Here is a 19,118-nt window from a genome sequence, read left to right as displayed (position 1 = left end):
ACTCGGAGGCTGAACTTCAAGCCATCGTCAACACCTTCGCCGAGGTGTACAAGAGCACGGGCCTTACACTAAACATTCGTTAGACAAAGGTCCTCCACTAACCTGACCCCACCACACAGCACTTTCCCCCGGTCATCAAAATCCACGGCGGGGCCTTGGACAATGTGGACCACATTCCATATCTCAGGAGCCTATCGTCAGCAAGGGCAGACATCGATGACGAGGTCCAACACCGTTTCCAGTGCACCAGCGCAGCCTTCGGCCACCTGAGGAAAAGAATGTTTGAAGACCAGGACGTCAAATCTGGCACCAAGCTTATGGTCTACAAGGGCAGTAGTGATACCTGCCTTCATATATGGCTCAGAGATGTGGACTATATCCAGCAGACATCTCAAAACGCTGGAGAAATACCACCAGCACTGCCTCCGCAAGATCCTGCAAATCCATTGGCAGGATAGATGCACCAATGTCAATCTTCTTGCTCAGGCAACATCCCCAGCATCGAAACACTGACCACGCTCGATCAGCTCCATTGGACGTGCCACATCGTCTGCATGCCCGACACGAGACTACCAAAGAAAGCGCTCTACTTGGTGATTCATCACAGCAAGCAAGCCCCAGGTGGTCAGAGGAAACGCTTCAAGGACACCCTCAAAGCCTCCTTGATAAAGTGCAACATCCCCACCGGCACCTGGGAATCCCTGGCCCAAGACTGCCCAAAATTGAGGAAGAGCATCCAGGAGGGGGCTGAGCACCTCGAGTCTCAGCACCGAGAGCAAGCAGAAACAAGCGCAGATAGCGGAAGGAGCGTGCGTCAACTCAGGCTTCCCACCCCCCCTTTCCTTCAACCACTGTCTGTCCCACCTGTGACAGAGACTGTAGGTCCTGCATTGGACTGTACCTGGAGCCACCTGAGAACTCACTTTTAGAGTGGAAGCAAGTCATCCTCGACTCCAAGGGACTGCCTTTGATGGATGATGATGCATTTTTATCGCATTTATATTCCACTTGCAATGTTTTAGTTAATTCCTCTTATGTTAGATTCCCCCAGTACCATTATACCATTCTCTAGGAATTGTTAATTCGATTCTGTAACCAATATGTAAGATTGGCCATGAGTGACTTGCCTGAACATTTTCTTCTTACTCGAAAGCAGGTTTTCCTCCACTAGGTACTTGCCCCAGCAAACTCTGACTGTAATTGGGAAATCACTGCTAGGAATCACATGTGCAAACCTATTTCATAACACTTTGTGTTACAGGTCTTGATACACTTACATCATTAGGCAGGCTTCCATACAGCAGATCTTAATTGGACTAAGCGAGTATCCCATGAGACATACTGGGCAGGTTGGCAGTGCTGCCATTGACTGTGCTTGCCACAAGTATTTTAATTACCAGGAGTGTGACGCCAACCGGCATGCAACACCACTTTGACGCACGCTCACCCATTTTGGAGCTCTTTCTGCCCTCTCCAAAGCATGCGTGTGTGTGCAGCCATTGACAGTGTGTCAAGACGTGAGAAAGTGACGGTGAGCTATTACTCGTACAGTAAACCGCTGCTGAGATAACTAGTAACTATGGAGAGCTCAGACTATGTAATTGGAGTGAAAACTGCTTCCAATGGGATGCATCAAATCTCCCCCACCTGGTCAGTCAAACATTACAGGAGGTAAATACTTTAAAAATAAACTTTACAGTACTACAGTTGTAAGAATCTGAGGGAAAAAAAATCAAAGCTGCAATTCCTTAAATTTTATACATTGGATTTTCTAGTTTAGGAACTTGTAAAATAAGATGCAAAGTTTGGAAGTCTGAGGGACTGCCTAGTAGTAATGGTATATCACATAGGGGATTCACCCCATGGTGAGTGCCTCTTAAAGCACAGATCAGATCTGGAGGGACTGTGACTGCAAGCACCACAGAAAGACTGTGGCAGAGATGTCCTTAAACCATTGCATGAGAAATAAATTGAAATAAACGTTTAAAAAAAAGGAAACATGAACCTCTTCATCAGGAGTTTAATGATGTAAATGGAGCAGAAGAGAGTTTGATTAAATTTTTAACAACAGCAGACTTTTGAAGAACTCTTAGTGAGAATATGATGTCTTAAAAACAGACTTCGGCCTCCTGCTGAGATTAGCTCTAGAAAGAGCGCATTGCATAAGAGATTCTGCACTCAGTAGGCAACACAAAATCTTCATGTGCTGCCTGTGCTCTTTATCCGGGTGGCCGTTAACTCTTGGCCCGCAGTGGCATGGCCGTTTTCTGGCCCAATCGAAATTCTAGTCCTGCAGGCTTTGTCTGTCATATGAGATCTTTGGAAGCCCTGTTTTTGCTGGTCCTTCTCAGCCTAATGCAGGTTGCTGGCCATAATAATTAGGATAGTGTACATTTATGATATGGGCAGTTGGGAATGCCTTACACCTGCAATGGATTAGCTTTACAATACGGTACACATTTACTTTAAATACCTGTTGTAGAGGTGATAGCCTAGTTTAATGCATCTCTTCAGTGTAGTGATGTACGGAAGCCAGTTACACCAAACAGTAATTTCAGGGAATGTGATAAATGATCAGGAAATGTGCACCAATCTTTATTCTGGGTATGACTGCTTGGTAATCCCAAATAATGGAGGATTAGCTGCTAATGTTAATAATAATTTTCAGGCTCTGTTGTGTCTCTGATCAGGTCCAGTTCATACATTTATTTGCTTTTAATTTCTTTAAGTTCCACCACCATACCTCATCTTCAGCCAGGGTAATGCAATATTCAAGATTGACAGAGAGGGAACTAACCACCAGAGGCTCGTGACCAATTCTGGGATATCTGTCCTCTTGGACTTCCACTACAGGAATGGAAGAATCTACTGGGCCGATACAGAGAAAGGACTCATACAACGGGCCTTTATAAATGGCACAAAAAGAGAGGTAGGTGTACAACACTGAAGGCATAGCTTTCAGGCTTTATTCTTGCAAATTTGAATCATGTTCAGATTGTGATTGTTTTTTATTCATTCATGGAATGTGGGTGTCACTGGCAAGGCCAGCACATATTGCCAATCCCTAATTGCCTTTGTGAGCTGCCTTCTTGAACCGCTACAGTCTGTGTGATGAAAATACTCCCACAGTGTTGTTAGGGAGGGAGTTCCAGGATTTTGACCCAACGACAATGAAGGAGCAGTGATATATTTCCAAGTCAGGATGGTGTGTGTCAGTCAGCACGGCCAGCATTTTCATCTCCTTTACTGCTACATAGCATGGCATGGCTGCCCAATGTAACCGCAAATTACATCATTTCCCACAGTACAGGGGTCACTGATGATTGCTATATGTCCAGCTTGAAATCGACCCTGGGTGTCAGTAAGTGACCATGTTTGTGTTATAATTGTTGTGTATGTATAAATTCTGTACATTCAATGTACAGTTACATAAGACCATTGAATGTATCTTTACACTGTATACAATATACCTGTATCATCAGAGGGTGCAACTGGTGGAGACCTAGAGGTCACCTGCACACCGCAGGTAACCAAGTATAAAAGGGAGCTCACCTTACTGTAACCTCATTCAGGAGATGCAATAAATGGACTAAGGTCACAACAGTTCAAGTGCAATACCTTATCTCGTGGAGTCATTACTAGAGTGCTTACAGACACAATGATTGGCGATGAGAATACGAATTTCCACACGAAAAATGGCTAACCTTGGCAACTTTCAACAATTCGCTGATAGAGAAGATCGGGATGCCTTTGTGGAAAGGCTAAAACTTCATCACGAACGACCTGGCTGGAAACACACTGACCTCGCTGGCTGATAAGCGCCGAGCCATCCTGCTCAGCAGTTGTGGGCCCACCGTTCGTGGCCTTGTCAGGGATTTGCTAGCCCCAGAGAAGATGACAATGAAAATGTTCGCGGAACTCGTAAGGTTGATACAGGAACAGCTCAAGCCGAAAGAGAGTATCCTCACAGCCAGACACCGGTTCTACACACACCGACAGCCCGAAGGCCAAGAAATCGCAAAATATGCTGCAGACCTGAGACAATTGGCTGCACCGTATGATTTTGGCAACCACCTCATCGAAGCACTGAGGGACATCTTTGTTATTGGAATTGCCACGAAGGCCTCCTCCACAGGCTGCTCTCTGCGGACACCACGGTTACCCTGCAGAAGGCAATTAGCGTGAGCCAAGCGTTCATGGCCTCGGCCTGCGGATGTTTCAACCCCAGGACTCTAACACGGCGAGTACAATGAACCGAATGGCACCTTTCAGAGGCAAGACTGCAATCCTGAGTCCCGCAACCATGTGTCCGCCCGAGGGGGCCAATTGGCCAGCCCCATGCTGGCACTGTGGAGGAAATCACAGAGTCCACCAGTGCCAATACAGAGACTATACTTGCAAAGGCTGTAACACTAAAGGCCATCTGCAGCAAATGTGTAAAAGAAATTTTACTCATCGAGTCGCTGAAGAGTTGGCCGATCACCCGGGCTCCAGTACTGATGAAGACGAAGAGAGAGTCCAGGAGGCAGCTCAGCCCCAGGAAGAGGTGTACGGAGTGTTTACCTGCTCCACCGAGAGTTCCCCGTTGAAAATAGAAGTTGAAATCAATGGTGTTCCAGTCGCGATGGAGGTCGACACAGGGGCGAGCCAATTGCTGATGAACCAGGTGGCCTTCGAGAAACTCTGGGACAATCCTATCAAACAACCCAAAATGCTACCAATCCAGATGAAGCTGCTCACTTACACAATCGCCACCATCCCAGTGGTTGGCAGCATGGATATCCAGGTGTCCTACGGCAGCGCGATGCATTGGCTACCTTTGTGGATCGTTGCTGGTGATGGTCCAACGCTGCTAGGAAGAAGATGGATGAAGCAAATCCAAATCTGTTGGAGCTGGGAAAGCCTCCAGGTCCCAGCGATTGGCATCCTATGTGGCCCCAAATTTGGATCCATCACAGCAGCTGAAGATCATACTGTCCAACTCGACTGCGCGGCGACGACACAGACCGTACTACCCAATGGTAAGATGATCCAACCCGAACAACCAGACCTCACCTTCTGGGCCATGGCAGGACTCCGAAGGAAGAAGATCAATGCAGAAGGTAAATTCCCGGCTTCCGTGGCAGAACCTGGGGAGAAAAGGATCACCGCAGCCCTCCCAATGGGACCTGGGATGACCAGGTTCCCACTACCTCTGAAGGGCAGCAGGGAGACCTTGCAGCCCTCAAAGGAGGACAGGGACGCCACACATTCCTATGGCTCTGCCCACCACTTGGCAACGGCAAAGGCCCTGAGACCCAGCTAGGGGAGCAATCCGAGCCCACCCAGCTGGCAGGGGCGCAGCGCCGCCATCAGACAACCTGGACACAGTCCGGTTACTCTGGAACTAGCATCCTCACCCACCTGCACCTACACACCAGGAGCAAGACTGTAATACCACGTATGTACCTTAGCTGTAATATGTAATATTAGGGGTACTGAAGTTGCATGTTCAGCCATGAACTCATTGAATGGCGGTGCAGGCTAGAAGGGCCGAATGGCCTACTCCTGCACCTATTTTCTATGTTTCTATGTTTCTATGTACTTGTTCTATTACTGCTAAACCCAAACAGTGATGTAACAAATCCTACTTTTTTTTCCATTCTCTGTACATGTATGTAAATTCAAATGTCAAGCCACACATATGTATATGTATGGGCGGGGGGGAGAAATGGGGGTTATGTAGCCATGGACATACATGGATCACACACAGTGCCCAGTTAATCACCCATTTCAACCTCCAACCGTCCACTGCTGACCATTTCTGAATGTCATGGCAATAAGGACTTGGGAGTCCACAGGAGAGAGCCATTCCCAAGCACAGATAAAGTGCAAGGGCTTTAGGCACTCAAGTCGAGGGCCAGAGCACACAGCATAAAGGCCAGTGGCACAAGACTTAGGGGGGAGTGATGTTGTGATGTATAAACCCTGTACACTCAATGTACAGTTATATAAGACCATTGAATGTATCTTTACACTGTATACAATATGCCTGTACCACCAGAGGGTGCAACTGGTGGAGATCTCGAGGTCACCTGCACACCGCAGGTAACCCAGTAAGTTACCTTACTGTAACTTAATTCAGGACCTGCAGTAAATGGACTAAGGTCACAACAGTTCAAGTGCAATACTTTATCTCGTGGAGTCATTACTAGAGTGCTTACAGACACAACAATAATGGTTTAATACATGGAATATGTGAATGTGGTAAGGCGTTCAATTCCAAGTTGTAGTTGAATGTGTGCTGAATTATGGCTATGTATAAGATGCAGCGAAACATCTGCAAGTTCATGTGACAGCTTACCATAGGCATGCAGTACACGCGGAACAGGTTAACAAGCGATCTCGGGATATCTACCTGATACATGGTAAGGTAGTCTCACTTGGCAGATTCCTTAATGTGTGTCATCTTCTCCCACATAAGAGCATAAGAACATAAGAAATAGGAGCAGGACCATTTGGCCCCTCGAGCCTGCTCCGCCAATCAATAAGATCATGGCTGATCTGATCATGGACTCAGTTCCACTTCCCTGCCTGCTCCCCATAACTCTTCACTCTCTTATCGCTCAAAAACTGTTAAAAGAAACTGAATGCAACTGAACTGAACTATAGAAAATGGTAGAAAGAAACAGAAATAAAAGAAGAAAAGAACATTGAAAGAGAAACCAAAGATAAATTGCATAGTATATAAAAAAAAATTATTTTAATGAATCTACAACAGCAACTAATCATGAGTTTGACATTCAGATTTTGGATACACTCGTCCTGTATTTTTGAAGGGTAATTTTACGAGTGACACATGGACTGCAGATCAACAATTTTGGGTTTGTGCTTTTTGTTATATATGTGGACTTGTATTTACAATATACAGCCACCAGAGGGCTCATTCCCTGGTGTCGCAAGGGATCCCATAATCCCTTGGGAGCACAGGTATTTAAGAGGGCTTCACAGGTTGTAAAGGCACTCTGGAGACCTGCAATAAAAAACTAAGGTCACACTTTACTTTGAGCTCACAGTGTTCAGTCTGACTCTTTCTCCATACACTACAACTGGCGACAAGATACAGATAGCGAATCCAAAGTTGTAGAGAACAGTGGGCATCCAGGAGAAATTTTCGGAGGGAGATGATTGGGAAATTTTTGTGGAGCGACTCGACCAATACTTCATGGCCAACTAGCTAGATGGGGAAGCGAGTGCTGTGAGTGTTCCTCCTCACCGTCTGTGGGGCACCAACGTATGGTCTCATGAAGAATCTGCTCAATCCAGCGAAACCCACGGAGAAATCGTACGACGATTTGTGCACACTGGTCCGAGAGCATTTGAACCCGAAGGAAAGCGTTCTGATGGCGAGGTACTGGTTCCACACCTACAAAAGGTCTGAAGGCCAGGAAGTGGTGAGTTATGTCGCCGAGCTGAGGCACCTTGCAGGGCATTACGAATTTGAGGGACATTTGAAGCACATGCTCAGAGACTTTTTCATACTTGGCATTGGCCACGAAACCATACTTCGCAAGCTTATGACTGTAGTGACCCCAACCTTGAGTAAGGCCATAGCGATAGCCCAGGTGTTCATTGTCACCAGTGACAATACTAAGCAAATCTCAGTACACAAGTGCTGCTACAAGTACTGTGAACAAAATGATGTTGTTTTCGAATCGTAACGTACAAGGCAGGTCAAACATATCTGCAGCTACACATCCGCAGATATCTCAGAGTCCACCATCAAGGGTGATGAATGCAAGGCAATTAACACCTTGTTGGCGCTGCGGGGGTGATCATCGTTTCCATTCATGCTGATTCAAAGGATATGTTTGCAAGGGCTGTGGAACAATGGGACACCTCCAACGAGTGTGCAGACGAGCTGCAAAGCCTGTTAAACCTGCAAATCACCACGTTGCAGAGGAGAACAGATCCACGGAGGATCACTAGGAACCAAAGCCTCAGAGAGAGGAGGCAGAGGTACATGGGGTGCACACATTCACTACGAATTGTCCCCCAATAATGCTGATTTTGAACTAAATGCACTCCAGGTGTCAATGGAGCTGGACACGGGCGCGAGCCAGTCCATCATGGGCAAAAAGACTTTCGAAAGGTTGTGGTGCAACAAGGCCTCAAGGCCAGTCTTAACTCCAGTTCGCATGAGACTAAGAACTTACACTAAAGAACTGATTCCTGTAATCAGCAGTGCTACCGTAAAGGTCTCCTACGATGGAGCGGTGCACAAGCTACCACTCTGGGTGGTACCGGGCGATGGTCCCACGCTACTCAGCAGGAGCTGGCTGGGAAAGATACGCTGGAACTGGGACGACGTCCGAGCGCTATCGACCACTGACGACACTTCGTGTGCCCAGGTGTTAAACAAATTTCTTTCGCTGTTCGAACCAGGCATCGGCAAATTCCAAGGAGCAAAAGTGCAGATCCACCTAATTCTGGGGGTGCGACCCATCCATCATAAGGCGAGAGCAGTACCGTGCATGATGAGAGAAAGGGTAGAGATCGAGCTAGACCGGCTGCAACGAGAGGGCATAATTTTGCCGATCGAGTTCAGCGAGTGGGCAATCCTATTGTCCCAGTCCTCGAGGGAGACGGCACCTTCAGAATCTGTGGCAATTACAAAGTAACTATCAATTGTTTCTCCCTGCAGGACCAATACCCACTCCCAAAAGCTGATGACCTCTTTGCAACGCTGGCGTGAGGAAAGACGTTCACGAAGCTAGATCTGGCTTCAGCCTATCTGATGCAGGAGCTGGACGAATCATCAAAGGCCCCCACCTGCATCAACACGCACAAAGTTCTTTTTGTTTGGAATCCGATCAGCGGCGGCGATATTCCAGAGAAACATGGAAAGTTTGCTGAAGTCAGTCCCGCACAACGTGGTCTTCCAGGACGACATCTTGGTCACAGGTCGGAACACAGTCGAGCACCTGCAGAACCTGGAGAAGGTTCTTAGTTGACTCAACCGCGTGGGGCTCAGGTTAAAATGCTCAAAGTGCGTTTTCCTGGCACCTGAAGTGGAGTTCCTGGGAAAGAGGATTGCGACGGACGGCATCAGGCCCACCAACGCGAAGACGGAGGCAATCGAGAACGTACTGAGGCCACAGAACATGACGGAGCTGCGGTCGTTTTTGGGACTCTTGAACTACTTTGGTAAATTCTTACCGGGTCTCAGCACCCTGCTAGAATGACTATATGTCTTAATACGAAAAGGGGGCGACATTCCTTTGTAAAAGCGAGAAAATTGCTATGCTCAAACAAATTGCTTGTGTTGTATGATCCATGTAAGTGTTTGGTACTAGCATGTGATGCGTCGTCTTATGGCGTCGGGTGTGTATTGCAACAAGCTAATGATTTTGGGAAACTGCAACCAGTTGCTTATGCATCCAGGAGTCTGCCTAAGGCTGAGAGAACCTACAGCATGATTGAAAAAGAAGCGTTAGCGTGTGTCTATGGGGTGAAGAAAATGCATCAATACCTGTTTGCGCTAAAATTCAAATTGGAAAATGACCATGAGCCACTTATATCCCTGTTTTCTGAGAGTAAAGGGATAAATACCAACGCATCGGCCCGCATCCAGAGATGGGTGCTTACGTTGTCTGCATATAACTACGCCATCCGCCACAGGCCAGAAACAGAAAACTGCGCCGATGCTCTCAGTAGGCTGCCATTGCCCACCACGGGGGTGGAAATGGTGCAGCCCGTAGATATAGCAATTATGGAAGCATTTGAGAGTGAGCAATCACCCGTCACTGCCCGCAGATCAAAACCTGGACAAGCCAGGACCCCTTATTATCTCTAGTCAATATCTGAGTGCTTCAAGGGAGCTGGTCCAATGTCCCAGTGGAAATGCAGGAAGAGATAAAGCCGTTCCAGCAGCACAAAGATGAAATGTCTATACAGGCAGACTGCCTTCTGTGGGGCAATCGAGTAGTGGTCCCCAAGAAGGGCAGAGACACCTTCATCAATGAGCCCCACAGTACCCACCCAGGCATCATAATGATGAAAGCGACAGCCAGATCATACGTGTGGTGGCCCGGTATCGATGCGGACTTAGAGTCCTGCATTCACAGATGTAATACATGCTCGCAGTTAAGCAATGTACTCAGGGAGACGCTGCTAAGTTCATGGTCTTGGCCCTCCAAACCATGGTCTAGGGTACACGTCGACTATGCAGGTCCGTTCTTGGGTAAAATGTTCCTTGTGGTTGTAGACGGGTACTCCAAGTGGATTGAATGTGAGATAATGTCAGCTAGCACGTCCGCTGCCACCACTGAAAGACTGCGGGCCATGTTTGCCACACACGGCTTACCCGATGTCCTGGTGAGCGACAACGGGCCATGTTTTACCAGTGCTGAGTTCAAAGAATTCAAGACCCGTAACGGGATCAAACATGTCACATCTGCCCCATTTAAACCAGCGTCCAATGGTCAGGCAGAGAGAGCAGTGCAAACCATCAAGCAAGGCTTGAAGACGGTAACTGAAGGCTCACTGAAGGCTCGCCTATCCCGAGTCCGGCTTAGCTCACGCACGAGACCACACTCACTCATTGGGATCCCACCTGCTGAACTGCTCATGAAAAGAACACTTAAGACAAGGTTCTCGTTCGTTCACCCTGATCTACATGAACAGATAGAGAGCAGGCGGCTTCAACAAAGTACATATCATAATAGCGCAAATGTGTCACGCGAGATTGAAGTCAATGATCCTGTATTTGTATTAAATTATGGACAAGGTCCCAAGTGGCTTCCCCCACTGTCATGGCCAAAGAGGGGAGCAGGATGTTTCGGGCCAAACTCTCAGATGGACTCAGTCACTGGAAACACTTGGACCAGATCAAATTAAAATTCACGGACTACCCTGAGCAACCCACCTTGGACCCTATCTTTTTTGATCCCCCAATATACACACCAGTGGCAACCGGCACCATGGTTGACCACGAAGCAGAACCCATCATCCACAGCAGCCCTGCAGGGCCCAACACACTAGGCAGCCCAGCAAGGCCAGCTGCACAGCAGCCCAGCGAGGGCCCAACAAATGATTCAACAATACCAGCTTTCACATCGAGACGATCAACCAGGGCAAGAAGGGCCCCAGATCGACTCACTTTGTAAATACTTACACTATTGACTTTGGGTTGGAATGTTGTTATCTATGTGGACTTGTATTTAATCTGTACAGCCACCAGAGGGCTCATTCCCCGGAGTCCCAAGGGATCCCATAATCCCTTGGGAGCACAGATATTTAAGAGGCCTTCACAGGTTGAAGAGGCACTCTGGAGACCTGCAATAAAAGACTAAGATCACACTTTACTTTGAGTTCACAGTCTGACTCGTTCTCCATACACTACATTTTTGATTGCCCATTCATTAAAATGAATGGCCCGAACACCTTGGAAGGCACAAGCTTGAATTTCTGATATGCACTCCTAGCAAGTGAGGCTCTACACTGGGAGCAAACACCCATTATATTACTCATTAGAAGTGTGGAAAAACCTTTTTACAATCACTAAGGAGATGGTACTTGTCATGTATCTTACATTATTATATATAACTGTATCCTAACATGCTATACATGACTGTAATAAGATATGACCTATAACCACCAGCATACCTTACCACCAGGGGTACACTTGCAAGAGACAGGTATATAAGGACAGATCTCAGGCTAGTGCAGCATTCCAGAGCTGTGAAATAAAGGTGCAGGTCCAGAGTGACCTTGACTTCACTACATGCCTCATGTGAATCTGTATTGAGGGGACAGGACTTTACAGTACTCAGTAAGATAATGGGACTAAAGGCAGATAAATCCCCTGGACCAGATGGCTTGCATCCTAGGGTCTTAAGAGAAATAGCGGCAGGGATTGTGGGTGCATTGGTTGTAATTTACCAAAATTCCCTGAATTCTGGGGAGGTCCCAGCAGATTGGAAAACTGCAAATGTAACGCCCCTATTTAAAAAAGGAGGCAGACAAAAAGCAGGAAACTATAGACCAGTTAGCCTAACATCTGTGGTTAGGAACATGTTGGAGTCCATTAATAAAGAAGCAGTAGCAGGACATTTGGAAAAGCAAAATTTGATCAGGCAGTCAGCATGGATTTATGAAGGGAAAGTCATGTTTGATAAATTTGCTGGAATTCTTTGAGGATGTAATGCACAGGGTGGATAAAGGGAAACCAGTGGATGTGGTGTATTTGGACTTCCAGGAGGCATTTGACCAGGTGCCACATAAAAGGTTACTGCACAAGATAAAAGCTCATGGGGTTGGGGATAATATATTAGCATGGATAGAGGATTGGCTAACTAACAGAGAACAAAGAGTCAGGATAAATGGTGCATTCTCTGGTTGGCAACCAGTAACTAATGGGGTACCGCAGGGATCAGTGCTGGGACCCCAACTATTTACAATCTATATTAACGACTTGGAAGAAGGAACTGAGTGTAACGTAGCCAAGTTTGCTGACGATAGAAAGATGGAAGGAAAATCAATGTGTGAGGAGAACACAAAAAAATCTGCAAAAGAACATAGACAAGCTAAATGAGTGGGCAAAAATTTGGCAGATGGAGTACAATGTTGGAAAATGTGAGATCATGCACTTTAGCAGAAAAAAATCAAAGAGCAAATTATTATTTAAATGGAGAAAGATTGCAAAGTGCAGCAGTACAGCGGGACCTGGGGGTACTTGTGCATGAAGCACAAAAGGATAGTATGCAGGTACAGCAAGTGATGAAAAAGTCCAATGGTATCTTGGCCTTTATTGCAAAGGGGATGGAGTATAAAAGCAGGGAAGTCTTACTACAGCTATATAAGTTATTGGTGAGGCCACACCTGGAATACTGCGTGCAGTTTTGGTTTCCATATTTACGAAAGGATATACTTGCTGTGGATGCAGTTCAGAGAAGGTTCGCTAGGTTGATTCCGGGAATGACGGGGTTGAATTATGAGGAAAAGTTGAGTAGGTTGGGCCTCTACTCATTGGAATTCAGAAGAATGAGAGGTGATCTTATCGAAACGTATAAGATTATGAGGGGGTTTGACAAGGTGGATGCAGAGAGGATGTTTCCACTGATGGGGGAGACTAGAACTAGAGGGCATGATCTTAGAATAAGGGGCCCCCCATTTAAACTAGAGATGAAGAGAAATTTCTTCTCTCAGAGGGTTGTAAATCTGTGGAATTCACTGCTTCAGAGAGCTGTGGAAGTTGGGACATTGAATAAATTTAAAACAGAAATAGACAGTTTCTTAAATGATAAGGGGATGAGGGGTTATGGGGAGCGGGCGGGGAAGTGGAGCTGAGTCCATGATCAGATCAGCCATGATCTTATTGAATGGCAGAGCAGGCTCGAGGGGCCATATGGCCTATTCCTGTTCCTATTTCTTATGTTCTTATGTAAAGACCCTGGGAGTGAAATTGTTTTTAGGCGAAAGTGCAAAACGGGCGATAGCAAATCGGCAGCCTGTGTAAAATGTCCGGGCGTGTTGTAAAACATGATGCTGATTGGCTAGTGCCTGTTTTGCACTTTCACCGAAGACCAATTTTACCCCCACTAACTCTATCCTGCACCGAATGCTCACAATCAAAAAAATACAACAATAATTCAGTAATAGTTCTTAAAATATTACCATTGCGCATGCCCCACTGACAGACACACATTCATTATTGCAATTGTATATGCCACAATTATTTAACTGAATAAAACTGCTATAATTTTTTGTAACTTTTGGATTGATATCTGTTGTGAATTAATGCCAATTCGCTAAAGAAGGAAGTTTACTCTTGTAAAGAGACAGCTGACATCAATTGGACTAAATTCCAATAAAGGTGCATTGTTATCATTTAATCTGTTTTATTATTTTTTTGAAGAGAACATCAAAGGAGAATGAACCTGTCTTATTTGCATCACAGAGTGTACGGGCTGTCGGGAAAGGTCTTTTGGGATTTGCTGTGGATTGGTTGCACAACACCATCATTTGGACCAATCAAAGGAAAGGAACCATTGAACTGTCGAACTTACATGGAAAGAATTTCAAGATCCTGCTGAAAGAACTGACTTTTCCCACTGTCATAGCAGTCGATCCAGAACAAGGGTAGGACTTTGGTTTATTCTTTTCTGCTATTCAGATTTAAAGACCACTTTTCCAAATGTGTAATCCCGGCAGGTGAGGCTCTGCAGCAGGTGTCGGCATTCAGAAAATCGGCCCCGTTAAGAGTATGTGTTTTAATAAAAACTTTGAAACAAAGGCAGCAAATAAGACCTCCCTCGGTGAGAATGTGGATCAGAGAATCAGGCACAGAGGTCACTTTTACCTAATTGAGGCAGTAGAGTAGCACAGCATCTTTTCATGTTTGAGGACTTGGATTTGGAACTAGCCCAGAATGATGATGTGAAAACCTCCTCTTTATGCGAGCCAGAAGGATCCTAAAGGAAATGATTTGGGGCAGTTTCAGGCAGGTACTGGGTGACAGCACCAAACACCTACAATTTGTCAGTGATTGACAATCTGATTCAGAATGATCACAGGATAGTTAATGTTAGAACTGGAAATGTCACCCAGTAAGGAGAGGCATCATCATCATCATAGGCAGTCCCTCGGAATCGAGGAGGACTTGCTTCCACTCCCTAAGTGAGTTCTTTGATGGCTGAACAGTCCGATACGAGAGCCACAGACCCTGTTACAGGTGGGACAGACATTCGTCGGGGGAAGGGGTCAGTGGGGCTGGTTTGCCGCGCGCTCCTTCCGTTGCCTGCACCTGGCCTCTTCATGCTCCTTGCATCGAGACTCAAAGAGTTCAATGCCCTCCCGGATGTACTTTCTCCACCTCGGGCAGTCTGCGGCCAGGGTCTCCCAGGTGTCAGTGGTGATGTCGCACTTTACCAGGGAGGCTTTGAGGGTGTCCTTATAAGGAGAGGCAGCTTGTGCAAGAAAGAGGAAGCATTACATTCCATTTATCCTGTGCAACAGCTGGTCTGGTTTATTACTTGATGCTGACACCAAGATGGATAAAGAGAAAATGTGATCCATTCCCAACTCTGTTATATTGGGGTCGATTTTTAACTTGCCGTCCGGTGTATCAATGGCATTGCACATCGGCCGCTGAATCAATAGATATGAAAGTCGAGCGGTTTCCAGAACGGCCGGTTGATCCAAGCTGCCAGTTTTACGCCTGAGCGCCAAGTTGAAAATCTACCCCATTGCACCTTAACAAGCATAATCAGCAAAATATGATAAAAAGAAGAGTGGACGGTATAAACCTCAAACAAGGAAAAATAAATTGCATGGAAATTAGGTAAGGAGCTAAAAACCGCTATTTATATTGTTTCTCCTGGCCTCCCGCCAAAGTAATGGCAGAAGATCAGGAGAATCCCACAGAAATTTCAGACCAATAGAACTTTTCCAAGGGTGTTTTAAATAGCAGTTATGATCAACAGGGCATTCAGAGGAATACCAAACCTCCTGCAAAGATTTTCACGTCTTGGAGCTGCTTTGTGAAGGAACGCGCCTTTTAAGCCACACGTAGATCACATTCCAGCTGCGGAGTTACTGGGATTCCACAGTGAAGATCTGACACATACATTTTTGTGCTTAACCTCTTCTCAGATGGCCTGATCCTGACCACTTCTTTCTGTGGCGTAGATGCAGCTTCACAATAAACATAAGTTTTGTAAACTTTCTTTATATTCCCGTTCATTATTTGCATCCGATATTTTAATTATTTTTCTGCTTTATGTCTTAAATGACCCCTTTCAGATTATCCTATTACTTTCCATTTTCTGAGGCCACGTCTGCCCTCTCAAGTGGACGTAAAAGATTCCATGGCATTATTCAAAGAAGATTAGGGATTTCTCTGGTGGTCTGGCCAAAATTTATCCTTCAACCAATACCTTAAAAAATGGATTAACTGGTCATTTATCTCATTGCTGTTTGTCAGGTTTGCTGTGTGCAAGTTGTCTGCCCTGTTTGCCTGAAAAAGAACACTTTGGCTGCAAAGCAGTTATAACGTCCGAAGGGCATAAAAGACACTATATAAATGCAAGCTCTTCTTTTCTTTTACAATGCTAATGCCTTTTCTTATTGATCTTATTTTATGTCCAAACATTTTAAATTTCTTTCTATTCTTTCTATTCTTTCTTATGTCACATTCTTCATTTTTTTATGTTTGAGAATTTATATGCCTTAGACTAAACATCATTTCATTTCAGACAGGGGCTCTCACTGTGTGAGGAATCATATGTTCAGAAATGGTATACAATCTTTATGTGGGGGAGAAGATATTGGTGATACCACCGACTAAAAATAAGGGTTGCACATGTGCAACCTTTCGAACATTTTGTGGGAACATCCATGAATAATTGTTCTGTAATTGAGAATGACTTACTCTCAATTGCCACTGAATATGTAAAGAAAGACTTAATGAAATACTTGAATTTATATAGCGTCTTTCATGATCACCGGACGTCTCAAAGCGCTTTACAGCCAACTAAGTACTTTTGGAGTGTAGTCACTGTGTAATGTGGGAATGTTATGCTTCCCAAGGCAAATCATGTCCATCCTGGCAATTTGAATCTGCTTTTTGTACTTTAAGGGATCATTGTTGTAGTTTGTGTTGCCAGTGGGGATATTCACCACCAGAGTTGCTCATCAGAAATTTGGGCTCCTAGTAACATAGGCTCAGAAACTTACCCATTTATGAATTGGTTTTCCAATTCCTTGTCTGTCAATGGATGGAAAATAATAGGCAGTACATGTGCAGTATTCCAATCCAAGCTTGCAGCTGGCAAGATACCTCACTGCGGGCAAGGATTCAGAATATTTACTCTTTAGTATCAGCATCAAGCAGTCCCAGGTCAGGAATAACAAGGGTTTGGATCAAAGGCAGAGTACTGTATCCTTACTCAGCAATATGCTTTAATTTCAGCTTCAGGAACAACAGCGCTGATATTTTTGGATTTTCATATGAAATTTTAAAGCAGATTTTATAATTGTTTTATCAACTTTATTTAACAGTTGAAGATATCTACTTATGAATATTGCTCACATTTTGAGAGATTTGCATGATTTCCACAACATTTTGCTGCCTTCTTAATGTTACGGAGTTTTCAATTTAAATGTAAAGCTCTGACAGCTCAAACTCCAAAGTGATATAAATGGTTGTGTGTTTGAGGTCTTACAGTGCTCATCTCATAGAGTATGAGAGGAAGCTTGCTGGGAACATAAAAACTGACTGCAAAAGCTTCTATAGATATGTGAAGAGAAAAAGATTAATGAACAAATGTAGGTCCCTTGCAGTCAGAATCAGGTGAATTTATAATGGGGGACAAAGAAATGGCAGACCAGTTACACAAATACTTTGGTTCTGTCTTCACGAAGGAAGACACAAATAACCGTCTGTAAATACTAGGGGACCAAGGGTCTAGTGAGAAGGAGGAACTGAAGGAAATCCTTATTAGGTGGGAAATTGTGTTAGGGAAATTGATGGGATTAAAGGCCGATAAATCCCCGGGGCCTGATAATCTGCATCCCAGAGTATTTAGGGAAGTGGCCCTAGAAATAGTGGATGCATTAATGATCATTTTCCAACAGTCTATCGACTCTGGATCAGTTTCTATGGACTGGAGGGTAGCTAATGTAACACCACATTTTAAGAAAGGAGGGAGAGAAAAAACGGGTAATTATAGGCCTGACATCAGTAGTGGGCAAAATGTTGGAATCAATTATTAAAGATGAGATAGCAGCACATTTGGAAAGTGGTGACGGGATAGGTCCAAGTCAGCATGGATTTATGAAAGGGAACTCCTGCTTGATAAATCTTCTAGAATTTTTTGAGGATGTAACTGGTAGAGTGGACAAGGGAGAACCAGTAGATGTGGTGTATTTGGACTTTCAAAAGGCTTTTGACAAGGTCCCACACAAGAGATTGGTGTGCAAAATTAAAGCACATGGTACTGGGGGTAATGTACTGACGTGGATAGAGAACTAGTTGGCAGACAGGAAGCAGAGAGTCGGGCTAAACGGGTCCTTTTCAGAATGGCAGGCAGTGACTAGTGGGGTACCGCAGGGCTCAGTGCTGGGACCCCAGCTTTTTACAATATACATTAATGATTTGGATGAGGGAATTGCGTGTAATATCTCCAAGTTTGCAGATGAACTAAGCTGGGTGGCAGTGTGAGCTGTGAGGAGGACGCTAAAAGGCTGCAGGGTGACTTGGACAGGTTAGGTGAGTGGGCAAATGAGTGGCATATGCAGTATAATGTGGATAAATGTGAGGTTATCCACTTTGGTGGCAAAAACACGAAGGCAGAATATTATCTAAATGGCGGCAGATTAGGAAAAGGGGAGGTGCAACGAGACCTGGGTGTCATGGTACATCAGTCATTGAAAGTTGGCATGCAGGTACAGCAGGCGGTGAAGAAGGCAAATGGTATGTTGGCCTTCATAGCTAGGGGATTTGAGTATAGGAGCAAGGAGATCTTATTGCAGTTATACAGGACCTTAGTGAGGCTTCACCTGGAATATTATGTTAGTTTTGGTCTCCTAATCTGAGGAAGGACGTTCTTGCTATTGAGGGAGTGCAGCGAAAGTTCACCAGACTGATTCCCGGGATGGCAGGACTGACATATGAGGAGAGACTGGATCGACTGGGCCTGTATTCACTGGCATTTAGAAGGATGAGAGGGGATCTCATAGAAACATATAAAATTCTGACTGGACTGGACAGGTTAAATGCAGGAAGAATGTTCCCAATGTTGGGGAAGTCCAGAACCAGGGGACGCAGTCTAAGGTTAAGGGGTAACCCATTTAGGACTGAGATAAGGAGAAACTTCTTCACTCAGAGAGTTGTTAACCTGTGGAATTCCCTACCGCAGAGAGTTGTTGATGCCGTTCATTGGATATATTCAAGAGGGAGTTAGATATGGCCCTTACGGCTAAAGGGATCAAGAGGTATGGAGAGAAAGCAGGAAAGGGGTACTGAGGTGAATGATTAGCCATGATCTTATTGAATGGTGGTGCAGGCTCGAAGGGCCGAATGGTCTACTCCTGCACCTATTTTCTATGTTTCTATGCTTCAGATTCAGCTCGAGTCA

At 45.2% G+C, this 19,118-nt stretch overlaps 1 protein-coding gene across 1 annotated transcript in view; it reads left to right on the top strand.

Annotated features, from left to right (window-relative positions):
• Positions 1 to 19,118, top strand: part of egf (epidermal growth factor) — a 231,298-nt gene that overhangs the window by 36,940 nt on the left and 175,240 nt on the right. Inside the window, 2 exon segments of the mRNA XM_070861900.1 lie at positions 2,730 to 2,929; positions 13,940 to 14,121. Coding sequence (XP_070718001.1) covers positions 2,730 to 2,929; positions 13,940 to 14,121 — 382 coding nt within the window.

Source organism: Pristiophorus japonicus, chromosome 2, assembly GCF_044704955.1.
Source record: "Pristiophorus japonicus isolate sPriJap1 chromosome 2, sPriJap1.hap1, whole genome shotgun sequence".
Lineage (NCBI taxonomy): Eukaryota > Metazoa > Chordata > Chondrichthyes > Pristiophoridae > Pristiophorus > Pristiophorus japonicus.
Note: the sequence above shows the minus strand (reverse complement) of the source record. Positions and strands in the feature narration are given on the sequence as shown.